Below are 26,911 nucleotides of genomic sequence, written 5' to 3'. Positions count from 1 at the left end.
TATCTCATTTGTTGCTAACTCACTCTCTCTTGCTAATGGCATTCACTATCTTCACTCTACTAATTGAGTTTTTAAAAGAAAAAATACTTCTTACAGCTGGGTTTTTCTTCACTACAGCTCAATTTTTCTTCTGCGAATAAGAACACGTTCTGGTTAGAAGAGAAAAAGACACTGTCTTCTGATCCAACAAAAGGGAAGAAGTCCACTGTGAATTATTGATTCCTTGTAAACCTTTAGGTTTCAGAACTATGGTCTCTGTAAACCACAGATTTCAGAATCATGCTGCTAAATCCTTAGAATTAATAAAATGTGGCAACAGCTTAGCAAACCAGTTTACTAAATTGCAACTGCCACCTTCCTCATCCTACTTGGAGAATACAATATCCTTTGAAGCACGGGACTAAGTACCGACAAACTAAACACCAATCATAAAATTTAAAGTTATTATGCAAAGTTGCTAAACTCCTCACATAATTTTTCATCTGTCATACACTCCCCTGTATTAATAAGATATAAAAGGCCACATGAATAAATTGGCATTTTCTGTTGAAGGGGAGTAAAAATACTGAAAAAGACTCACAGCAGGCTTGCAATCTATATCTAAACTCTATACCAAGGAGGCCATTTAATCTGAGAAACTATCTCAGGCACTTTCCACACTCACTGCCCAAGAAATCAGAAATATTCAAGGCAAATCTCTAAAGTATTCATTCAATACTTTGTACTCAAGAAGTGGCCTTCCAAAAATTCTAATATTGAACTTACATTAAAGAACTGAATCGTTTGCCTCGGGATGAAATTACTGAACTCTGAGCACTTTAAAGAAGTTACAGGTTACTGTCTTAATTTGTTTCTCTTCACGATACCAACAAAATTCCAGATTACCATGATATCATCCTAGGAAAAAAGAATTTGCTGAAGCTCAGCTCAGGATCTGGCAGAAGGTCACTCAAACCTTCAACAACACTACCAATAAAACACTTAATATATAATTCAATTGTCAAAGTTCAGAAACATATACTATATACCAGTGACCATGCAAATGCTGCACTCACTCCACATTCGTAGAAAAGGATATGAATGTATCAAAATTTTAATAGCTATTCTTCTTATCAGGTTAAAAGGACTTAAAATGTACAAGGCAGGCGTGGCACTAAATCTGAAGAGAGTTTTCCCTCTGTTTAATACTACAAAGGTCTGTGGAGAAAGAAAAAGAGAAATTATTAAAGCATGGGAGTTAATCACCACACGCAACAACATTTTTCTAGGCAAGAAATAAACTCAAATGTACTTGTAATTTTGCCTTCCCAATTTGGTTTCTAAGGCAAGAAAACTTAAGGCACCGTATCTGTCTCTCCCTCCCCACCCTCCCCTGCCCTGCCCCAGATTATATACATAACACACAGTGGGCACTATCTTAGCAATTTTATACATGTCCATAAATTTCTTTCTTTCTTTCAGAAGCAAACCATTTGAATTATATCTAAGGCCGTACTCTGCCAGCTCTGGACAAGATACTGGAGATCATTAAGTCAGGATTCGTTCACCCAACAAATGTTTCCTAATCCCTACTACGTCCCAGGCAATGTTCTAGATGCTTGGGAAACAGCAGTGAACAAGGCTACCGTGGTGCAGGATGCTTATATTCTAATGGGGAAGACAGGCAACAGATAAAAAACATAATGAATAAGTAAATGATATACAATGTGTTAAGTGCTATGGAAAAGGGAGGAAGAGGAGGGAAGGGGAGACACAGAGTGCTGGGGTCAGAGGTGACCCGTTTTAAAGGAGGTGGTCAAGGTAAGCTTACTGAGAAGAAAGAAATGAGCAAAGACTCGAAGTAAGTGAGAAGAGTTCTTCATTCTGCCAGTATTTACCACCAAGTCTTCTCTATCTGGCTTTTAAGAGCCTCCATGATCAATCAGCCTTGCCAAAATCATTCAAACATGTTTCCCAACATGAATCTTCCTGTCTTGCCAAACTAGTACATGTTATAGTAACTCATAATTTTGGCCTTTGCTCACATTGCTCATCCTACCCACAATGCCTTTTCTTGTCTCATGAATTCAATTCAAAGTACTTCTGAGCATCTGTTTTGTGCTAAACTCTGGGTTACAGAATTGGATAAAACTGTACCTTTAGGGAAGCCATATACGTCAACTAGTAATTATGAGGCAGGGTAAATACAAAGTTCAATAACAAAAATACGTGCAATGTATGAGAGGCAGCAGGAGGGAGAGTTTTTTCTCCCCTTGGGTAGAGAATGAAAGGGAGGAGCGTGAACTGGAAGGTGTTCACAATATTTGGTCTTCTAATATAGGTGTTCTAATATTTGGAAGGGGTTTCAAGGATACTAGGGGAAGGGCTGGCAGATAAAGGGTTAATAGAAAGGGAAGGTGAATAGAACAGAAGGTACAGAGGCACATTAGCACATAATTGTGGGTCGTTCTCAGGGAGCTGACAGGTAATCCGGTGTTGATGGAGGAGGAACAGGGAAGGGGTGCAGCAGACTCTGAAGCCTGAGATGCAGGGGGCCTAGGAGACGGAGCTCCTGAGGAGACAAGGCTAGTGGCAAGTCCACAGCACTAGCACCTCACTGTGTGGATGAAAGAGCAAAGGTCAAATGTTAGCCATTCTAAGTAGGCTTTTCGAAAAATGTCAAGCAATACATGCTTGTAATTATATATAAGGCACAGAAGACTTAAGCTCTATCTCACTACCCAAAGATAACCTTTGCTGCTTATATATCCTTTTTTATACATCTTCTCAGAACTTTTCTGTGTAAATACAAGCACACAGATACAGCCTTAAAAAGACTCTCTTTCTCTCTCAGATGGGATTGTACTATAAATACTCTTCTGCACCTTGCATTAAAAAAATGAACCCCCACAAAGAAAAGCCCAGGACCAGATGGCTTCACTGATGAATTCTACCAAATGTTTAAAGAATTAATACCAATCCTTTGCAAATTCTTCCAGAAAATAGAAGAGGACACACTGCCCAACTTATTCTATAAGGCCAGTATTGTCTTGATAAAAAATCAGACAAAGACATCACAAGAAAAAAAAAAAATTAGGGGCGCCTGGGTGGCTCAGTCATTAAGCGTCTGCCTCCGGCTCAGGTCATGATCCCAGGGGTCCTGGGATTGAGCCCTGCGTTGGGCTCCCTGCTCCGCGGGAAGCCTGCTTCTCCCTCTCCCACTCCCCCTGCTTGTGTTCCCTCTCTCGCTGTGTCTCTCTCTGTCAAATAAATAAATAAAATCTTTAAAAAAAGAAAAAAATCAAAACTATAATATCCCTTTTGAATATAGACACAAAAGCCTCAACAAAATACCAGCAAACTGAATCCAGCAGCATATAAAAAGGATTATACACCATGATCAAGTGGGATTTATCCCAGAAATGCAAAGATGGTTTAATATGTGAAAATCGATCAATGCAATGCAACATACTAATAAAATAAAGGCAATAACCACTAGACCATCTCAACAGATGCAGAAAAAGCATTCAGCAAAGTCTAATACTCTTTTATAATAAAAACTCCCAACAAACTAGAAATAGAAGGGAACTTCCTTAACCGGATAAAGAGCATCTTTGAAAAAATCCACAGCTATTATCACATTTAATGATAAGACTGAAAGCTTTTTCCCTAAAATTAGGAACAAGACAAGGATGTCCCTCTCACCACTTCTATTCAACTCTGTACTGGATGTTCTAGGCAAGGCAGTTTAGCAAGTAAAACTATTTCTATTTGCAGATGAAATGACTCTACATATGGAAAACCCTAAGGAATACATACACACAAAACTATTAGAGCTCATAAACAAGTTCAGCACGGTTTCAAGATACAGGATCAATATAAAAAATCAGTTGTATTTCTATACACTAGCAATAAACAACCCAAAAATTAGCAAATTAAGAAAACAACTCCATTTACAAGAGCATCCAAAAGAACAAAATACCTAGGAATAAATGTAATAAAAGAAGTATAAGACTTGTACACTGAAAATTACAAAACATCATCAAAAGAAATCAAAGACCTAAACCGTGGAAAGTATCTCATGCTCAGGGATTAGATGATGTAATGTTGTTAAGATGGGAATACTCCCCAAACTAATCTACAAATTCAATGCAATGTCAATCAAAATTTCAACTGCTTTTTTGGCCAGAAATTAACAAGTTGAAAAATTCATGCTCAATTCATATAGAAATGCAAGGGAACCAAAAGAGCCAAAACAATTTTGAAAAATAAGAACAAATTTGAGGACTCACACTTCCCTGTTTCAAAGCTTACTACAAAGCTATAGTAATCAACACTGCGGTACTAGCATAAAGATAGCCGTATCTATCAATAGAACAGAATTGAGAATTCAGAAATAAACCCATGCAACTACGCAAATTGATTTTTGACAAGGGTGCCAACACAATTCAAGGGAGAAAGAGTAGCCTTCAATAATCAGTGCTGGGACAACTGGACAACCAAATGCAAAAGAATGAATCTGGACCTCTACCTCACACCTTATACAAAAATTAACTCAAAATGGATCAAAGATCTAAATGTAAGAGCTAAAATGATAAAACTCTTTGAAGAAAACATAAGTGTAAATCTTTGCATCTTTGGATGAGGCAATGGTGTCATACTTGTGACACTAAAGCACAAGCAACCAAATTAAAAAGAGATAAATTGGACTTCATCAAAATTCAAAATTTTGTGCAACAAATGACACTATCGAGGTTAAAAGAACCCCACAGAATGGGAAGAAATATTTGCATATTGTGAATCTAAGAAGGGTCTAGCAGCCAGACTAGAAAAGGACTCTTAGAACTCAACAGTAAAAAGACAAATAATTCAATTTTAAAGTAGACACTTCTACAAAGCAGATAGACAAACTTCATGTGCCACTAGGCACATGAAGAGATGTTCAACATCATTAGTCATTAAGAAAATGCAACTAAAACCACAATGAGACAGCACTTCACACTTACCAGGATGGGGTCATAATAGAAAAAAAAAAGAACATGGAAAAGAACAAGTGCTGGCAATGATGTGGAGAAATTGGAACACTCACATATTACTGGCAGACTGTAAAATGGTGCAGCCACTTTGGAAAACAGTTTGGCAGTTCTTCAAAAGTTAAACACAGAGTCACCATATGACCCAGCGATTCCACTCCCAGGTATGTGCCCAGGAGAACTAAAAACAGGTATTCACACAAAAACTCATACATGTAGGTTCATTAAAGCATTATTCAAAATGCGGCAAAAGCAGAAAGAACTCGAAATGTCCATCAATGATGGATGAATAAACAAAATGTGGTCTATCCATATAATGGGATATTATTCAGTCTTTAAAGGGATTGAGATTCATTTATATGTTACAATATGGATAAACCTTCAAGACATCATGCTAAGTGAATTATAAGACAGACACAAAGTATAGTTCCACTTCTTTGAGGAATCTGGAATAGGCAGATGCATAGAGATAGAAGTAGAATGGAATTTGCCAGGCACTGGAGGAGGGGAAATGGAGAGACCGTTTGAGTGTAAGTTTCCTTCTGGGAAGATGAAAAAGCTCTGGAAATGGATAGTGGTGATGGTTGTACAACATGATGGATATATTTAGTATCACTGAATTGTGCACTTAAAAATGGTTAAAATGATAAATTTCATGTTACATATATTTTACCACAATAAAAATATATACATCGTTATCTGAAGAGTGCCCTGTAAGGTGTTACTGATAAATTTTTAAAAATCAGCTTTAGTCCAAGCCAAATAATAGAATTAAGAATAGTAATAGCCAAAAGTGGTTCCTAACCCATTGTGAACTTCAGAATGATTTGAAGAACTTCTTGAAAACTAAAAACATCTGGGCCCAGAAAAAAGGAAAGAAAGAAAGAAATGAAGGATTATACATGCCACAACATGGGTGAACCTTGAAAATCTTGAAAAGAATTCAGACACAAAAGGCCACATATTGTAGGACTCTATTTACATGAAATGTCTGGAATAGGCAGATCTATGACAGAAAGTTGGTTAGTCATTGCCTAGGGCTGAATGGAGAGGGGAATGGGGAGTCACTGCAAAGGGGTCTCTCTGGGGTGATGAGAATGTTCTAGAATTAGATAGCGGTGACGACTGCACAACCTGTGAACAAAAGACCAATGAACTGCACACTTTAAAATGGTGAACTGTCTAGCTTGTGAATGATATCTCAGTAAAAAACAAATACCACAGCAACAAAACCAAAAAAAATGAACCATTTAAGAAGTAGAACATATAAAAAGGTCTAAAGAATGATACCATCATTGTACATCCATGTACCCATCAGTTGCTGAAGAGATAAGGCCTTACTGATGCTGCTCCTTCCTGCATGCACTCCAAACACATCCCCTCTTCCCACAGAGGAAGCATGATTTTGAAATTGGTCCTGAGGTCCCACTTTTTAATGAAATATTCCCAATTACTCTGAGCTCTCCCTTTTCTGAACTCCTATTTATAACTGGACTTTGTGCCTTTCATTCCACTCTAAGTCTTTTTTTTTTAACCCTCCCTCTGCCCCATCCAGTTACCCCCAAAACTAGGTTTTACACTCTCAGAGGGGAGGAGTCAATCTCACATATCTTCCCACAGTTCCAATAACCCAAACCCATGCCACACACTCCCAGTAAACAGCTGCCAACAATATATTTTTTTAAAAGATCCTTTCCTCCCATCATCTAGTCTTTCCTTTCCTAATCTGGCAGTCATGCCTTTCTCTCCCAGTAGGAAAGCAGTCCTGGTGTTGAGCCATATACCTTCTGGAAATGCTCAATTCACCATCCCTTGTGTTTGAGACTGCACTGTGATAATGTTCTTCCTGTTACTAGAGCGTACTGGCTCTGGCGGGGCATGCTGTAGGAAAGTCGAATCCTAAAAGCAAGAGGAAGCAGTAGGCCTAGGGTTAAGCTGAAATAGGTCAAAGTCCAGGTCTTCCATATTTGGCTACTCAAAGAAGCAAAGACCTTGGGACTTTCCAGAAATCCCCTCTCTGAAATACCTGTAGGCCTCTGGGTTTCTATAGCAACTCCCTCTATGAAAACACCAAGCCTTTTAAATAACCTCCTCATTCAACCTCCTAATATTCCTGTGAGGTATGGGTGAAGGAGGGAGTATGATCCCCTATGCGTTCTACATTTTACAAAAGCTCACACTACCTATCAAAGGTCACGTAGGGAAAAGCAGTATATTATGGCAAGTTTGGAGCCTCTTTACAGCTTCTCTGGTGCCGTGTTGAGAGGCTGTTTAGTGGCAATGTGGCACAGAATGAAACTGGGATGGGGGATGGATTCTCTGGTGAATGAGAAATTTGAGCCCCTGGGGCACACAACATAAAAGCCTAAGCAGCGATGAAAGAAGCCCTGGCCCATGTCCCAGGATCTCCAAACCACCAGGTCAGGCCTTTACAAAATCACCTGCGTGCCTGAGAGGGAGACAGGGAACAGTACACTACTTTTAAAAGTAGTGTACTCCACACCCTCCATTTCTCTGACCTTTGAGTTCGACCACGGTGGAAACACAGGTCTAGAGGTACCACTGAGGGTACTTCCTACCGCAGAGTCAGCGTCCGCACGCCAACAACTATCTGCTGCCTGGTTAATGAACACACGATTGTGTGTCTGAGGTGAGGGGCAAGGAGAAGAGGCAAAAGAAAAAGAAGACATGAAGAAACGGAAACTGTTAGCCTTGGTTGAAGAAAAGCCAGGAGGCAGCTAGGACTCTGAGTTAGTAAGTGAGGAGTTGGCAAGGAAAGTAGGGATCTTTGGCGAATTTAAAAACTATGGTTTTATAGGTATAAAGGCTTTATAGGTATAAAGGCTTTATTAAGAATGTTTTATGTGGGGCGGCTGGGTGGCTCAGTCGGTTAAGCGTTCTGCCCTCGGCTCAGGTCATGATTCCGGGGTCCTGGGATCGAGCCCCGCGTCGGGCTCCCTGCTCAGTGGGTAGTCGGCTTCTCCCTCTGCCTGCCACTCCCCTGCTTGTGCTCGCTCTCTCTGACAAAAAAGTAAATAAAAATCTTAAAAGAAAAAAAAATGTTTTGTGTTTTATGTGTGAAGTAGAAATTTCATAATTAATTTAGGTATTGAATACTGCACATAGAGTAAAAATAGTTTATCAGCACTCCTTTCTAAATATTTACATCTTAGATCTTCATCAAGTATAAAAAGAAGGTATCTTTTTTCTCCTCAAAGAGAAATAAGCACATGGTCCGTACAAAACCGGCTGCAGTGAAGATGAATCCTCCATACTTCCAGTAGCGGGCTGTATTACCAAAAAAACCATACTTTATTGTTGAAATAATTAGTACGTATGCTTAATTTATACACAGTTTTCATAACTGCATCTTTAGCATAGAACAAGATGGTGTGTGGACTAAGACAAGTACTTGAAGCTTAGGAATCTCCCTTCTGACACTGGCACTTGCAGGGCTTACATGACAAATAGCTTAGTATGTGTCAGGGGCCAGCAAACCTCTATTGTAAAGAGCCACACAGTAAATATTGCAGGCTCTGTGCGCTGTACAGTCAACTCAGCCCTGCCGCTGTGGGGCAAAAGTAACCACAGACAACACATAAACAAGTAAGAGTGTCTGTGTCCCAATAAAACTTTATTTATGGACAAGGAAATTTAAGTTTCACATAATTTTCACACATCACAAAATATTCTTCCTTTGACTTTTCCATAACCACTTAAAAGTGTACAAACCCTTCTCAACTCAGGGACTATACAACAACAAATGGCAGAGATGATCTGACCCACAGGGCACAGCTGGGTGAACCCTGTCACACACGAACACCAGTTCCGGACCTAGGCCCAACCGGCTGCATAGGAGTTATGTGACTAGCTTTTTAAAGAAATGCAGATTCACAAGTCCTACCCCAGAGGTTCAGGATTCAATAAGCTGCAGAGGAATCTGTGCTCACCAGGATTTGGGAGCCACCAGGTCATCTTCCAGGTCACTAAAACAGGGGGGTTTCAGAACACCTGTCTTCAAACACGTAGGTTCTCCTGCTTCACCTGCCTCTACCTAGCTGTATGGCTTGGGTGAGCTACTGCCTCTCTCTGGATCTCATTTTCCTCGTCTACGAAATGAGAGAGAGGGCTGTCTGATGGGCATCCCAGGCCCTTTCCTGCTCTGATATCTGTGATTCTGTGGTTTAGAAAATATGCAGAAGCATCCAAGATGAAATGCAACAAAGCAGCAAGCCATACTTTGAGGAGAAAGCCTATTATTATTTATTCTTTCACATTACATCTGGTAGAACGCTCCTGAATTGGTTATTTTGCTCCTTCACGTGATACTCTGTCAAAGTCCAGGGTCAACAGCTGTGATACTACCCTGAAAACTATACTTACGTGGGCAGGGGCAGCATGGAGCAGTCCCGGGGCAGAAGTGCACAAAGGGCTGCTTCCCCCACCCTGTCTCCCTTGCTTCTATGCCCCGTTCTTGGCAGAACAGTGAAGAGGAGAGAGAAAACAAATCAGGATGACTGGTGATGGGCTGACTTAAAAAAAAAAAAAAAAAAAATATATATATATATTTAAAATGCTTTAAATATATGTATATATTTAAAGCATTTTAAAGCCATATGCATGGCTAATAAATTCTCAGTAATCATCATTAAACCGCTGATAGAATCCAGAAAAGGAGATTCGTCCCTTGTTCAACACTGGATTCTTCAAAGCCCAGGAAGAGTGGGAAGGACAGCAAGCTTTGGATTCTGACAAGAATACTTCTTAAGCAAGAATCACTTGGTGTCGGGGCGCCTGGGTGGCTCAGTCTTAAGCGTCTGCCTTCGGCTCAGGTCATGATCCCAGGGTCCTGGGATTGAGCCCCGCATCGGGCTGCTTGCTCAGCAGGAAGCCTCCTTCTCCCTCTCCCATTCCCCCTGCTTGTGTTCCCTCTCTTGCTGTGTCTCTCTCTGTCAAATAAATAAATAAAATTAAAAAAAAAAAGAATCACTTGGTGTCCATGAAGTCCAATAATATTTTACCTAATCTGTCTTAAATTAGATCTTTGGGAAGTGAGTTAAAAGGAAAACTGAAATTGAATTGTGGTTTACTGCCCAAGGGGAAATATCAGTTTATAATAACAGCCACTGGATGCGTTTGAGCACAAGGCCCATTAAGAGCACTGGAACAGCTCTTAACGAGTTATGGCACGGAGTATTAATAAATATGTCATGCCAGCATAAAATGAACCTTCTGAAAAGCATGGGCTTTTCATTGCTAATTAGCAATGTGGGGCTTGGAGCACAGGACGGAGGAGCTTTGCCATTGTTAAGTCAGGGTAAGATGTATTCTCTTCAGGGTCCACCATGAGGGGAAGGGACACTGTGCATGGCCAGGGACAAGCACATTCATACACACACCAAACAAATCCTAGCATACTGCAAATGCAGTACAATAAATGCACGCAGGGACCAAAGGACTGCAGTGCGGCCAATATAATGGCATTTTGTCACCCTCACCCCACCCCAGGATCGGATTAACTTTTTAAATCATACAAAAAGTATAGATTAAAATAATAAAGGGTACACAAAGATGAAAGGATGTTACGGAGAAGAGCACTTGATACAGGGGTGGACTACATCACAGACCAGAAAGCTTCTTAGAGAAAGGTTTATTCTCCAGCTCCTGGTTTGCTATGGGACACACGGCCCAGGAGACTAGCTCTCCCTCCCCTGTGAGGTCATCATCTCCGTTAGGGCAAAGGTAACCCGCAGATACCTGATGACCTCTGGCTACAGTGAACAGTGAGGGGCCCAGGGATTGAGCCAATCTACAAGAGGGCAGCTGGGAACCAATGCCCTTTGAGTCTATCTAGCTAGAGCTGGTACTGACACTGACTTATGACCGTCTCCCCGAGTTTGGCTCCTGGATCTTAACTGTTTTGATCTCTAGAGCTGCCTGACCCTTTTGCTTTTAGCTGACTTCTCTACTCTTAAGTTCTTGCCTGCCTCAACCTCATATATATACCTTATTCTCCCAGACCTATGTACTTCTTCTGAACCAGGCAACTGGCCAGTTTGACTTATAATAGTTGTTAGCGCTTTCCTGCCTAACTATAAATTGTTAGTTCTCGTGACTTCTGCTAGGGTCAAATCCTCTCTGCTGATTGGTTTCAGAGTGTGCATGCACAGTTTTCGATCCAACAACAATATAAATACAGCTACGGCAGCGGCAACAGCTGCAGCCCGCTGGCCACTCATTAACAGCCATTTGGCGTTCACTCCCGAGTAACTATCTATAGAGCCAATACAGGAGGCAACAAATCAATGTCCCTTCAAAGTTCCTCTATTTTAATAAGGGAAAATCTAATGCTGAGTCTAAACAGATTCTACTTCAGACTAGGAAGCTGTTGGGAAATAAATGACCCACACTGTAAAATGACTATACCATGTTGAAGAGAGTCCAGATGCCTTTTCTTAATGCTAATCTGCTTAGTGCGTCCCTCAGGTGAAATCACAATTATAGTCCCATGTGCCTCCGTAAAGGTTCCAGCAGCAGAGGCTCAACTGGCCTGAATTTCTTCAGTACCTGTGTCCTGGTACTAAACTGCCTTTTAAAAATACTGAACTAAAGCGGGACATGAAACATGGACAAATTTTTTTTCCTTTAGGTTGTACTTCTGTTTGAACTATGAATATTTTTTATTTTATTTTATTTTTATTTTTTTATTTTTTTAAGTAGGCTCCACAAACATGGGCCTTGAACTCAGAACCCTGAGATCAAGACCTGAGCCAAGATCAAGAGTTGGATGCTTAACTGACTGAGCCACCAGGTGCCCCGACCTATGAGTATTTAGAGCCCTTGTCTTCCAAGTCTCTGTTCCACTACACTGAGGATTGGGCAAGAGAGGCCTCTAAATCCCATATTTATGTTTTTATTGCTTTTGGTCATTGACAATTGTACCTATAAGCCTACTGGAGGAATAACATTGAACATTAAGCATTTACTCTGTGGCAGGCAGCCCACTAAGATGCCCATTCAGTATCTGTCTCACAGCAACCACTTCATGACGTAGGTAGGTACTATTTTACAGATGATGAAATTGAGGTGGAAAGTCAGGTAACTTTGCCAAGACCACAAAATTATTTATTAAGTGGCAAAAACTTAGAATTGAGCTGAGGCGGTCTAACTCCAAAGCCTATGCTCTTAATCATCATAAAGCAATTTTAAAAAGGCTTCAAAAAAATCTAAATCCTCACTTTACAGACAAGAAACCAAGCACAGACACCTCTGCTCACACTAACACCACAGAGCTGAGAGGTCTCCTGGCATCTGGTCCTGAATGCTTTTTACCACGCCAGGTCATCCAGTCCAATCCTTAAGTCAATGAAGGAATCTCTCTTTCTTAATACCTTTAACTCTGGCAAAGGGAAAACCCATGCATATGCCTCAGAGATCACAGCAGCTGGTTATAGTTATGGTCTTTTTCCCAAGGTAAGCTGCATGAAGGTAATGCTGGCGCCACATCTATCTGTGGCTTTACTGTTTTCCAGGTGCTTCTGCATACACTTTTCCATTTGGTTTGACCTTGTAACCTCATGCCCTCCAACCCACATTTGGAGCAGCTGACACACTTCCTGCCCACATCCTGGTCACAGGAAGCCATACCTGGCAGAAGGGCAGTGCTGTGCTTCAGCGCTGAGCCAGCATGATGCTGCTCCCTAGAGGCCGGGCAGCTCTGAACCTCCTACATGGCCACTCTTCCTAGCTGCCCTTCAGTATGAATTTGCCTTTGATCTCTTTCTCCTTTCCCCTCTTAGGGTACACAGACTGCAGCTGCTCCAGGGTAAAACAAAATGCACGTTTGTTATGTAAAGCATATTAAACCCCTCTAGTCACTGTATTCATATTCCAGAATATTCTATATTCTTGTTCTCCTTGCTCTTAGAAAGGTTGCCGACTTATTTAGGTTGTTAAGACTCAGTTTTCTTATTGTTAAAATAGGGATAATGACTAATGGTACCTACTTTATCAGGTTATGAGAATTAAATGAAGATTCACCAAAAATCCTCACTACAGTGCCTGGCACAGAACAAACCCTCAATGGCCGTGATGAGGATGCTGCCGCGACCATCACACAGACTACTGCCACTCCTGCTCTCTGGCTCCCAACATGGGGTGGCCATGAGGAAACCCCGAGGGCTACCATTCACGTTAGTTAGTACTCACACACTTGGCAGAAGTCAATAGGATAAGCCAGACTAAGTATCCAGAGTCACTAGGAGACGCCTGTATGGCTGCACCGGCTCAAGATGGGCCCCAGAGCTTATGTCAGACCTGAGAACTCCGGAAGAGGGAGAAAATAAACACGGCTTAGTACGCACACATTGGGACCCACCTGCCTCTCCACCTTTGGCTCCTGTCTTGGCAAACCACACTCCATGCTCTCGTCACAACTAAACTCACCATTTGAAACAATTCCGTCTTTCCCATGCCTCTCTGCCTTTGCATGTACACCCGAACTACTCTTTCTTCTCTTTTTGAACAGGTGAATTTTTTAAACCATATTTTAATACTTTAAAGTCCAGCTCAACTATCACCTCCTCTCTGCAGATGGCCCCATTCAACTCTCTCAAACAGAAATATCCTTCCTTCCTGTGTGTCTCCACGTGGCACTTACTTCAATTAGAGCAGTTAACGTAGTGTTGTCATTTTTGTGTACACATCTGTATCTCTCACTGGACCCTGAGATCCTTAAAGGCGGGGCCATGGCTTCCAACTGTTGTTTCTCAACTTAGGAAGCAGAGTGCATAATATATGATGCCCATCTGGCACAAGGTAGAGAATTCATACATGTTTACTGAATATACAAATTAATCTCTTAGACATGAGGAAATGGCCATACAACTATACAGCTAGCCTATAACTACATGTAACTTCCTGCTAGGTGTCTAATTGACCTTTTCCACCCTTTAGCTCATCTGCCCATAACAATTATTTGTTGCAGTTTGAAAAGTCTTCTCATCTTTTCTGTGTCTTAGATACCATGCTAAAGATACAGCCTGAACCAGATACACATACACACACACACACAAACCCCCCAAAACACCACATACTAACTGCATATTGAGGCAGTGTAAAATGCTAGAAAATTATCTAAAAGTGACAGTAGAAAACAAAAAATCAGTCTGTAGTATACGCTATAGAGACAGTACGGTATGGCAGAAAGACCATGAATATTAAACCACACATTCCTGCGCCTAAAATCTGGCTCTACCACACATTAGCTCAGGGAATCTAAACAATTAAGATTTCTGAGCCACAGTATTTTCTTACTTATAAAAACACACAACATTCTACTGACAGCTTCCTAATGTTGGTAACCCTTAAGGACTGCAGAAAATTGGGGAGTCAAGGATGATATCTAGAATTTGGGTAGTGTCATCCATAAAGTAGTAGATGAAAGAAGGAGGTTTGAGGGGAGAAATGGAGTTCAATATTGAACACACTTAGTTACCTGTGGGAAACCCAGCTAGAGATGCCTGGCAAGGTGCAGGTTGGAGATACAGATTCAAGAGTCCTGAGAGAATGGGTGACATCACCCAGGGAGAGTGTGCCAAATGAGAGGAACACGGGTACGGAACCTGGGAGAACACCAACACTTAAGGGAGAGGTGGTGGAAATGGAAGAGAAGGAATGATCGGAGATATACGGAATATTAAGCCAAGGAAAAGAAGAACTGCAGGAATTAGGGAGTAATCAACAGTATCAAATACAGTAAAGAGATTCAGTGGGATAATATGTAAAACAATGTCTGATAAATTTGGCAATTTGACATCACAGAGGATCTTATCTTGAGAATGTCAGCAAGAGGTGAGGATGCAGTCAGGCTGCAAGGATGGGAAAGTTGATGGGAGATGTGCAGCTGGTGATGGTGAGTAAAGGCTACTCTTTACAAGTTTCAATGGCAGGAGAAGAGAAGTTAGACTAGCTGGTGATGCAGGCTCAAGTGAGGGCTCATTAGAATGGGAGAGGCTTTGGGAGTGCTTATAGGCTGAGGAGAAGGAACCAGGATGAAAAGGGAAAGACTGACAGACCAGAAAAGTGAGAGTGAAGTTCTAGAGAAGGTTGGAAGGCATGGGTGGGGTCAAAGGCACAGGGAGAGGGACTGGCCTTGAACAGTAGACAGGGGACCTCATCGTCTGAAACTGGAGGGACCTTTTATTCAACTTGCTTCCACAGGCCAAACTTTGTAACCTCAACAAAGTGTCTGGAACAGGAGTGCCTCTTCAGAGCCATTATGGAAAATTCTACTGCCAGGTTCAGATTTGGCAGAAATTGTCATATAATGGGGCAATCCTAATTTTGAACTGTGTCAAACAGGGTTAAATGTAAAGAACAATACGTAAGGAATTTACAACTCATGTGAATTTGGAAACAATTAGTAAGAGAAGCATTCCTCTGTATAATGATGTCACAGGCTTGTTCTCTTTGACTAAGAAAGGATTTAAAATATGGTTAATTATTGTCAGAAGATGATCAGTATCATTGTGATCTTGAGACATCCTCCAACATTTCCAAAGGCCATTATTAACTAACCCATTCAACAGGTCAATTTTTATTAAAATAAAAATATTTCACAACCCTGGAGAAACCATCAGAGACGAATTCCTAAAACTATCAATCAGTATAATTTTATGGCTGAGGTGATTAGCTAATAACACGCATTCTAGAATTCCCGTGAAGGTGTCTCTTCTACACTAACATGGCTCAGAGCTTTGGAACTACAACTTAGTACTTGTGCAAGGAGTTGAGAAGACCTGAACCTTTTTTCTGGAGCAAATGCTAGGTTCATCTGCAGGTGCCTCTGTGACTCATGCTGATGCTGAAATGTACTGGACTCTTGCCTACGTAAAAATCGAAGACTGGCAAAATCTCTCAACAGAGTGACGATACTGGCTTTTAAGTAACTCAGAATATCTGCATTATGGGTCCTTTTAAAGATTATAATTTAGTGCTTGCTAAAGGTCTACTTAAGACAATGAATATTTAGACAGCAAGTAGACTTTGATTCTTCTGTATTCTCCAGGTTTAGTCTCTTACCAAGTTAGAGCACCACAACCTCTCAAGTACCTGGGCCATATTCTCTTTAATGCACATATCATTATCTGTAATGATTTATTTCTTTACTTGTTTATTACCTGTCTCCCCAACGAAAACTAAGTTCCAAGAATAGCAGAAAGGGCTTGTCTGATTTGTTCCCAAGGGCATGGAACAGAGGCTGGGCATACAGAAAACGCTCAATAACAATTTATCAAATTATCAAATGAATGACTGAATGCTGGACTCTGTCCTTAACCTTCCACAATCAATCACAAAATCCTATCAATTTATCTCTGTAACAGCTCTTGACTTCATCCACTGCCCTTTTCACTTCTACCATTATAGTTTGGACTCTCATCACCTCACAGCTCGGTCTCTTTCCCTCTGGTCCACCCTACATACCACATTCCCCCCGCCCCAAAGCTCTGCTTCAATCACAAATCTGCACTCCCCAACACCTCTGGTAGTTCTCTGCTGTTTATCGGGTAAGGACCAAATTTCCTCATCTCACACTGAGTCTTCCGTGATCTGGCTCCAGCTCCCTGTCCCCAGCCTCATCTCCCACGGTTCCTCACTCATTTCCCCACATTCCAGTCAAATCAGACTACTCAGTGTTTTCTTCCATCGTCCTACACCCTTGTCTCTGAGCCTTTGCTCGCATTTTTCTTTCTGCCTAGAATGTTTGTCTATCTCTCTTTTCTAAACTCCAAAGCCTGTTTCAAATACTACTCTTACTATGAAGTAAGTAAGGCCCTTTCTGGGTCTCCCTTGTCAATAATTTTATCATACTAATCAAGGCCATGTTATAAGCTACTTAAGGGTAAAGAATGGACTTTTATTAACCTTTGTTTCCCCAAGAGAACCGAACAGACCCCCTGCCCCACAATGCCTCACATAAAGGAAGTACTCAAGAAGTATTTTTGTTGAATAAATGGGTCATGTTTTATATGAGGCAAACCAAACTGGTATATATTCCAATGTCCGTTTCTCTCATTTCCTTTATAGGCAGTTAATACAGGGAGGGTAACACAACTCATACAGCCAAGAAAGAAGCAAAACACTTAATGAAGGTAGACATGACAGGATAACTTATAATATTCAGGAAATAACACCCCTTGTATAATAGACACATAATACCAATAAACCAAGAAGAGATTCAAGCACTAGGTGGAGGCTATGACCTTTGATAAAGTCTTTTCCAATTCTAAGTTTCTACAAAAGGAGAGACAAGACTGGTAGCATTTAACAACAGTCATCCAGCCCTCTGAAAATACCTAAAATGTCAGGAAAACTACTTCCTGATCTACTTCCTCAGCCTCTAAAGGAAACTAATTCTTTGGGAAAGGAAAAGATATACTGGTAATCAGTCTCTTTTCCCTCGAGGGTTCAATGCATTTTGGTCAATGGGAACATTTTTATTAGAAAAAATATCATAATGTCATCTTTCATGATCAAAACACTCAGAAAAGTACATAGTGTTTTCATATGCATTATCCCCTCAGATTAATTTAATCAACAGATATGGATTGAGCACTTACGACAGGGCAGGCACTGTTCCAGCTGATGACCACACAAGAGGATGAACAGTAAGCAAATAAATATATGGCAGGGGCTGCTAAGCTATGGAGAAAAATGAAACAGGGTTGGAGCAATAGGCTGTTTTGTTTTATGTAGGCTAGTCAAGAAATGATCTTCACGACAACGCAGCAAAATAGGTGGGATATTAGCTATTAGCATAATCTCAATTTCCTAAATTAGGGAAACTGACACACTGAATGGTTAAGGGACATGCTCAAGATGGCCTGGAATAGACGAGGATAGGCTCAGAAGCCAGATTTCCCAACACTTGGTCTATCGCTAAGGTTTTCAAGAGGATTTGGATGTGGGAGTGTTCAACTAAATTCCTTCCCCTCTAGAGAATGATGCTTGGAGAGTAGAAAAGCATCCCCCCCCGCCCCCACACACATCCTTAATCCATCACCCTGATGATGGCCTGCCTCCTGCTGGTGCACAAGCATTTGCCTCACTTTGATTTGGGGGATAAAAGAACAGAAACACCATTTTGGGTTTTTTTATATTGTTGTAAAATGGCTTTTTAAAAACAAAGTTTTAAAATATGTAGTTTTTATTTAGAACAGAACGGAGCATCTAGGCTTATTGTGTAAAAGCAGGAAATGCAACACCTCATTAGCAATAGTTCACATCACACCTAATGAACGTAAACTCTCATTCAGCAGCCTCTGTTCTGCACACCTGTTGAAAAGTGTGTGAAAATAGATTCAGCAAGGATTTTCTGCCAGGAGCGCACGGAACTGCGTGTGTGTGTGTGTGTACGCGCGAGTGTGTGCGCACATGTAAGGAGAAAATTGTAAACATTGCTGGGAACAGGATGCCCTGCTATAGCTAACATGAATTAAATCTAAAAACCACTTTTTAGTAAAGGTTGGGCTGAAGACCTTAATGTATTACAAAAACTCAGAAGGAGGAGGAATCAGTTCTGGTGTAGAGAATCAAGTCAGGCTCTAAGGAAGAAGAGGCCCTAGGGCCTGGACGAATGGGTTGAGCAGCAAAAGGTGCAGTTAAAGGACAGTACATTCTAAGAGGAGGTAATGGAGACCAGGAGGCAGGGGACACTCGGGAAACAGGAAGCAGTTTGCCACAGCTAAAATATACTATGTGATAGACATAGTGTGAAATACAATTAGAAGGATAGACATATAGGTCCAACTCCTATCCTGCGTTTATTATAGGTAAGGAAATTGAAGCCCAGAGAAATTTGAGTGATTTGGCCAAGGGCAAACAAGGGGTAAAGGAAGAACTAAAACGGAAGTGTTTCTATTGCCAGTTAGGTGCTCCTTTCACTCTCCCATTCTGTCAGTAGGCTGGGCGACTGGGACAGGTGGGGGATCATGTTTCTGTTAAAAGTAAAAATATGGGGGCACCCGGGTGGCTCAGTCAGTGAAACATCCGACTCTCGATTTTGGCTCAGGTCATGATCTCAGGGTCATGAGCTCGAGCCCTGCATTGAGCTCTGCACTCAGCAGAGAGTCTGCTTATCCCTCTCCCTCTGCCCCACCCCCAAAAAGAAAAAAAAAAAGGTGAAAATAGGTAGGGACGTTAAATAAATTGCCTTCAGATTACATGTCCAGCTGAATAGTAACAGAAGTACTGATACTGAGCCCAAGTCTCTAGAATAGCTTGTCTAGGGCTGCTAGACTACTCAGCTCCTTCACTTCAGAAGATAAAATACTGGAGCTAATACAGACACCATCCTTTCCCTCAGAAGTACTGCACTTCTTAGGACCGATCCTAAAAAGGGTTATTAGACCATAGGGATTATCAGGAATGTGAATGAAAAAGTAGGCTCTTCTTTCTGTCTCTAAATTTGCCTGCCTAGCTTCAGAGGAACTGAGCCAATGAAGCTGAGGATCAATTAATACAACATTAGAAAAGTGGAAAACTGGAAATGTGTTGTAACAAACTAAGAGTTAGGAGGCAGGGGTTCTAGTCCTGGCTCCACCACGAACACTGGTGTTGGCTTTTTAAATTTTTTTTGAAGAAGGGCTACACATTTTTTAAAAAGATTTTATTTATTTATTTGAGAGGGAGAGATAGAGAGAGCATGATCGGGGAAGGGGCAGAGGGTGGGAGAAGCAGACTCCCCACTGGGCAGGGAGCCTGACTCCTAGCTCCATCCCAGGACCCTGGGATCATGACCTGAGCCAAAGGCAGATGCTTAACAGACTGAGCCACCCAGGTGTCCCTAATGTTGGCTTTTGACAAGTACTTCCCCTCATTAAATTTATACAAGGAGGAGGCTGAATTAGCTAATGTCTAAGGATACAATATTCTAATTTTCTATGATTCTAGGTAGACTTCAATTTGTAGGAAAAGAGAAATGAAGAGTTGAAGGTGAAGTGAACTTTGGGAAACCACATATAATTTTTTAATGCAATAGCATGTGCCCTATTTAAAGGCACATCAGTCCATCCTATAATTTAGATTTTTGTTCATAAGACTTTCTTATAAGAGGGTATACCCACTGAACAAAAAGGACACATGGATCAATTACTAATTTAAGAAGTGGAAAAAGAAGTAGGAGCCAACTCTGAAGGCCTTTTTCAACCTAATCCACAAACTTTCCTGCTGCCCCACTTAAGATAGTTATCGGGAATATATGTGGCCATTTGAAATTCAACAAGTTATTGTTTAAGGATTGGAGAGAGAGACACTTTTTCAAGTAATAGAAAGTCCTTGATTTGATTTATTAAAAAAGTTTGGAAGGGGGAGAAATGAATTGAGAATTTACACCGATAAAATATAAGATTTCAGGGGCGCCTGGGTGGCTCAGTTGGTTAAGCGACTGCCTTCAGCTCAGGTCATGATCCTGGAGTCCTAGGATCGAGTCCTGCATCTGACTCCCTGCCGAGTGGGGAGTCTGCTTCTCTATCTGACCCTCCCCCCCTCATGCTCTCTCTGTCTCATTCCTTCTCTCCCAAATAAATAAATAAAATCTTTAAAAAAAAAGAATTCAAAGCATGAAAGAAGGGAAAACAAATAACAAAATTAAGATTTCAACAGGCTTAAGAAAATAGCAGAAAGAAAACCAAGAACAAAGGCATTCAGGAGAGTTCAAGTTCCTTTGAATGCCTATTTTTTTTGCCGATACATATATAAAGAAACTCTGGAAGACCCTCCTAACAGTGGTTACCTGTTCAGGGAGACAGGGAGTGAGCAGATGAAGGAGAGGTGTAAAGGAGAGACTTTTTACTTAATATCTTCAATTGATTTTTTAACCATGTAGGTATACAACTTATTTTTATTTAATGTAAACAAACAAACAAACAAATCCCTTAAATTCAATTATTTGCAAGCAACAGCTGAAATACAAGAAAGCCAAAGAACGGAGACATTAGAACAAAGTACCAAGAGGCAAAGAAAATGTTATAGCACTGGTAGGTCTGAAGAAATCCAGAGAGAGGATAATCTAGACTGTTTTCAGGGACTAGCTGGGAGTGAAATGCAACATGGACAACATTTCTGAGGGCCTCAAGAAGCTTGTGATAGCTCAAACCAGCCCCAGCTGGTACAAGGGTATCCTGAAAATATGACACACAGGTTTATGTTCCTGTGTCCCTGGAGAGTATGAAATCCACAATGGGATAAAACCACTCTACTGACAGGGAAGTAGTTTTCTTTCACCCTCTAAAACAGAGGGAAGGAAATGAGAAACCAATTTCAATGAGAACCATAAAAATGATTAATTAGGTAGAAAATGAGACCTATAAAGAAAAGATAAAGAAATCCACTTGTACCATTTAACAAAGAAAATTCTATTTTGCAAGAATTATTTAAGGCAGTCCATGAAAAACAAACGCAAGGGAATTCCTCTTAAAGTCATTTCTACTCTCAATATTTTTTGATTTGTGGTTAATTCCCAGTGTGCTTCCTTGTAGAGGAGACCTTGCTAATTTGGCCTAGTGAAAGGCCTAGTTAGAAGTATTAGTAATGCCAGTGAAGATTTGTAAATAAACTTGAGCAAGCATATTATTATTCAACTAAAAAATCCCTTGCTTTGGGGTGCCTGGCTGGCATGTGACTCTTGATTTTGGGGTTGTAAGTTTGAGCCCCATGTTGGGTGTTGAGATTACTTAAAAATAAAATCTTAAAAAAAATCCCTTGATTAAAAGTATAATTAATACTTCTGAAGTGCTACTAATGTTCTTTCTTGTCATGAGTGTTAGTTTGTTTGCTTTATAATAATCATTAATCTATGCACTTATGTTGTATGAACTTTTCTGCATGGTGGTATGTTTCACAATAACGAAAAAAAAAGATGAGCAAAAAAAAAAAATACAATTAAAGTTATCCTTTCCGCAAACTATCTACCCTTGTGGTGAGGCCAAAGGCTGAAGTCAGACTGTCTATCATGAAGTGCCAGTCCCCTAATAGAGCTCCATCAACATCTATCCTACCCAAGGAATGATACCTATCAAGGTCAGAGACTGTTGGCTTGAGGCCTCCGTCCCGATCCAGGGCCACTGAAATCTGAGGCATTAGGAGAAAAGACGCTATCTATAGGGCAGGACCAGGGGAAAAGGCATGCAAAGGGAAACTGGCTCTGACAACAAATAGCTCTATGTATTCTTCATATATTAAGTCAGGTTTAAGAAAGGTAGACTTACTTTGTATTTGAGTTGGAAAAATAAACAGTTAAAATAAAAGCAAAGAGGTTTTAGGAACTTGAAAGGCCAGGGTCCAAGGCAATTTTCTTATTGCCATAAGAGTACTTTCTGAAAAAGTTATATCATTGGCCAACTCACCTAAATAGGTACAACCTAAACCCTGTGATTTGTCATTGCTTTGTACCTTTTCTAAGATCATGGACGTAAGGGTAGGAAAGAGCAAGGAAATCTAAAAATATTTCAAAATTTTATAACGAATGTAATTTTTTTCTAAAAATAGCCTACGATTCCATGTTTCCTTATTCACTAACCCAGAATGTTACAGCCTGCCTCCTCTTTCCCCCATTTACCCCACTCTGCAAAGGCCCAGATTACAAAGTTAGACTTTAAAAAAGGGAAGAGTAAATGAGGAAATCAATGAAAGTTTATGAAAACTACTCAGTTCCAGAACTTGATGTTTGAAAAAGTCCTTAGAAATTTTGTCCAACTTCTCAGTTCTAGATGAGAAAATTTAGGCCCAGAGAAGTGACATGTCTTGCTAACAGACATGAACTAGTTTTGACAAGTTTTTTCTTTATTTACAACTTTCTCTTCCTATAATCTATCTGTGGTAGCTTGAACAATACACAAAAGAGAAAAGAGAAAAGAGAAATACAGATAATAAACATGGTGAATTATGGCAGAGTCAGGAGTGTTTACTTCTAGTCTACTGTTATTTCTATCACATCATGCTTTGTTTCTGAAACTTTCTATATTTTTCAGGTGCAACAGAAGTGAGTGAAGGACCATTTTGTGTAGACAATGTCTTAACTGCTTTTGCCATCCTGAGCCAAAAATGACTCCACAACTATATAGCTAGATCAAGAGATCTACTGGTCTCATCTTACTTCTGTCCCATTATTAAGCCAAGAAACTAAAATTTCTTCCAAATTAAAAGATTGAAGGACAAGTTAGGAGAAGTTTATGAGGCAATTTTGTTAATAAAGAGGGTTTAGGTAAGCTGTATATTTGTGAATATGTAATTACACAAAGCCTTTTCTCCCCTCATCTGGAAACACCTATCACTCTAATTCTTTAACTGACATTTATCAAATGAGGGATCCCTAAAATGGTGTCTGATGTCATTCCTCAGTATGCAATGGCTCATTAGTTGGCTGGTGGATTAACCAGGGGGCTTTGTTTCTCCACCTGTTGCCTCGTTTCAAAAGATAATCATGAGAAAGAAACCCACGGTTTGGTCAAATATTTGTTAGGGGAGTTTGAAACTCTTGGCCAAACGAAGAGTAGCATTTATTTCACTTGTGCTTCTTACCGGCAAGAATAACAGAATGGACTCTAATGGAAGAATGAGTGGTGGCTCAACCCACACAACTGAGTAACAAGGCCAAAGACCCGTGTCCTCACTGGCCCGGTTTGGTTTACCTTATTCTATTCCTGTCTCCAACAGCTATGATCTAATGTTACCAAGGGACAGAGAAAGTTCGGATAGAGTACAAATCCATCAACTCCTTTATATTAACAATAGGCTTTGTTGATACTGTAATAGTTACATCATCTTTATATTTAAAGATAGAATTTTGAATGTGTGTGGGAGAGAGAGTCTACCCGGCTATATCATCTTTCACTATGCCATCTTTCCTGGACTCTGTTAAATAGTCCCATTGCATTTATGTTCTCTTTTGTTTTTGTTTTTAACCTGTTTTCATCTTTTTCTGATCTGGCCTGGAGCCAAAAATGGAAGTCTTATTAACAGAGTCGAGAAGTGTCAAGACCCACAAATGACCCTGAGCAGCAATTAAACTGAAAAATAAACCCCATTAACCAGAACTGAACCAGAAGGTGAACTACTTATCCAAACTTGGGCAAAGGGACAGTTCTTTCTCCCCTGTCTCCCCTAAAGCCTGTGAGGAAAGGGGGTCTGAAGCTGGGCCGCCACCTCCTCCAACTCACTTTCTGCGTCAAATAGTATGGGTCAAAGTCCTCCAGGGGAACTGCGACCAGGCCTTGTGGGATGTCCCCATAGATGAAAGGCAGACTCTTCCCTGCCTCCAGGTCACTGTTTGGCTTGGGCTTGCTGTCCTCATCGTCTTCCCGGTGACTGCCTTCGGCCTTGGGCGGTTTCTTGAGCTTGCTCTCGGCAATGCGCCTCTCGATGTTTGCCAGCGACTCAGGGGTGAAAGGCTTGAAACTATCAGGGCCTGGTGGTGCGAGCAGCCGCGCTGCCATCTTCTCATCCTGCAGCAGCTTCGTTAGTTATGCTGCGTCCGGGACAGGTCAGCTCTGGAAGAAAAGGCAACACAGACAGCAGTAATCAATCGCCGCTCTGAAAAGAGGCCAGACCAAACCATCTCACTCTTGCCCCTTATTCACAACCTCGGCAACACACAGTTGCTTCCATGACACGGTTACTTTTCTCTCCAGAAAATCCGTGGCGGGAACGGGCTAGGTGAGGCCCGTCACCAGCCCTCAGGGGAATGGGTAGCCAGGGAGATGGAAAGACGGGAGGTTCCTGAATTGCTAGCTTTTCTTACTTACTTACACACCACTCACTGTTTGCAACCACATACGACTACAAAGATGGATTCCATTTCCCTCAAGGAACTTCTATTCTAACTAATAAGGCATATCTAACATTACCCAGGGGCACATGTTGGCTTTGGAATCCTTATATGCCCAAGTCACCTTCCTTTCCTGGAACTCTGTTCCCTAAAGAAATACTCTTCCTTCCAAATACAACACAAGGGCAAACCGTCACTCTTTTCGAATCTCAGTTTTGGAAAACACTAAACTTTGGAGGGACAAAATAGAGATAAAATCGCTTCCATCTACTTTGGCTCTTCCATTTCAAATTATTTTTCAATTCACCAGGATGTGTAAAGTCCATCTGGTACAGAGTCCAGAAGTACCTCTCTGATGACTGAGATCCTGCCAGGGACAATTGGGGGTGGGGCGGGGGGGGGGGGGAAGCAAATGGCAGAGGAATCTCCGAGAACTTCTGAAGCAACAGCACTGCAGTGCCCGTCACAGAGTGAAGGATGGCAGAGAGGCCCGCGTGCAGCCCAGAGGGGCTCAAACCACGAAGGACACAAGTGAGAACAGAACAACAAACCAAACTTCCCTTCTAAAAGGAAAAATGAAGTAGTGCCATACTAGAGCCAATGATTTCTAAGCAGGGGATTTGAAAAGCCCATTTCCATGTTCATACAGAGTCCTGAGTTATTTAAAACATGCTTTGAGGGGCACCTGGGAGGCTCAGTCATTAAGTGTCTGCCTTCGGCTCAGGTCATGATCCCGGGGTCCTGGGATCAAGCCCCACATCGGGCTCCCTGCTCAGCGGGAAGCCTGCTTCTCCCTCTCCCACTCCCCCTGCTTGTGATTCTGCTCTCACTGTTTCTCTCTCTGTCAGATAAACAAATAAAATCTTTAAAAAAAAAAAAGAAAAAGAAAAAAGAGTCCACCTCTTGATTTCAGCTCAGGTCCTGATCTCAGGGTCCTGAGATTGAGCTTCCAGTTGGGCTCCGCGCTCAGCACGGAGTCTGCCTGAGATTCTCTCTCTCCCTGTCTTCCTCTGCCTCTCCCCAGCAAACACACACACACTCTCTCTCTCTCTCTCTCAATAAATAAAAACTTTAAACAAAACACACCTTGAAACAGGGGAATCTCTAACATCAAAAACAACAGTGTTTGGTGCCTGTCACAAAAGGACCCAAGAGGTGAGTCTTACCATAAAGCTTTAGGGCTTTACCAGCATTTCATCTGGTGTTCATGGTGCTGCTTTTGCCGTTAGTTCTGCGAGCTCCACAAAGACAATCTGGGAAATTTTTTTTTAAAAGGCTAAAGATTGTTCTTTCCCTCCTACTTAGCCTTCAGGGTCCACTTCAAGGCAAGTATCCATAAAACTCGAGGCTCCTCAAGAGAACAGTAGTAGGGTTAACTCTAAATAATTTGAGAGTGAAATACCCAAGGGTTCCTTTCATAAACACACCCGCAGAGATCCCAGATTTCTCTAGTGGTAGTGATTGCTAAGTGTTGCAAAGGCAGTGTGTAGTGTCTCTATGTGGGCTGGTCAGCTCACTCCCTTACAGCATGGGACTAATGATGCCGGAACCACAAGTCTGCCCCCACAAAGACCAGAGAGCTCCATGCTGCGCTGGAAAAAACCCACTGTTCCACAGACCGTGGGGTCCAAGAAATTATTTTCACATATGAGGCACAGAATTTTTGAGAAGCAAGGGATTTTACAGATACAGTCCATTTCATTTTAGAGATTAGGAAACTTGGGGTCCTAAGATTGGACAACTTGCCCAAGGTCACAGGGCCAGGGTAAAAATCACAACCAAAGTGCCCTCACTCTCCAAATCATACGTCTCTTCTTGTGACCAGGGCCAGTCACCCACCCTCCTGTTCTACTCTAATCCGCACTGCTCCCAGCAGGAATAGTCTGGATTGTCAAGTAAATCACAGGCAAGTGCCAATGGTATTGCTGATCTGAGACTTTATTCAGAACGTTTTCCGCACGCTAGATTCCTTTTCTCTCATTCCTTTCCTCCTCTCTATCCCTGAATTGTCTCTGGTAAATGCCCACTCCTCCACACAACCTTCCCACCAGCTGCAGCCTTTACTAATTTATCA

The 26,911-nt window shown here is 41.3% G+C and overlaps 1 protein-coding gene across 5 annotated transcripts in view; it reads right to left on the bottom strand.

Moving 5' to 3' along the window:
• Positions 1 to 24,505, bottom strand: part of SCN8A (sodium voltage-gated channel alpha subunit 8) — a 112,935-nt gene extending 88,430 nt beyond the window's left edge. For all 5 annotated transcript variants that reach the window (XM_028125546.2, XM_028125547.2, XM_028125544.2 and 2 more), the window contains exons 1-2: positions 24,230 to 24,505; positions 1,079 to 1,197 (exon numbers count right to left, since the gene is read on the bottom strand). In XM_028125546.2, the coding sequence (XP_027981347.1) occupies positions 1,079 to 1,197; positions 24,230 to 24,505 (395 nt within the window). The remainder of the gene's footprint in view (positions 1 to 1,078; positions 1,198 to 24,229) is intronic.
• Between the last annotated feature and the right edge of the window lie 2,406 nt (positions 24,506 to 26,911).

The sequence above is a fragment of the Eumetopias jubatus genome, unplaced genomic scaffold (genome assembly GCF_037043125.1).
Source record: "Eumetopias jubatus isolate StellerSeaLion01/CBP00866 unplaced genomic scaffold, mEumJub1_p1.0 scaffold_8, whole genome shotgun sequence".
Taxonomy (NCBI): Eukaryota; Metazoa; Chordata; class Mammalia; order Carnivora; family Otariidae; genus Eumetopias; species Eumetopias jubatus.
Note: the sequence above shows the minus strand (reverse complement) of the source record. Positions and strands in the feature narration are given on the sequence as shown.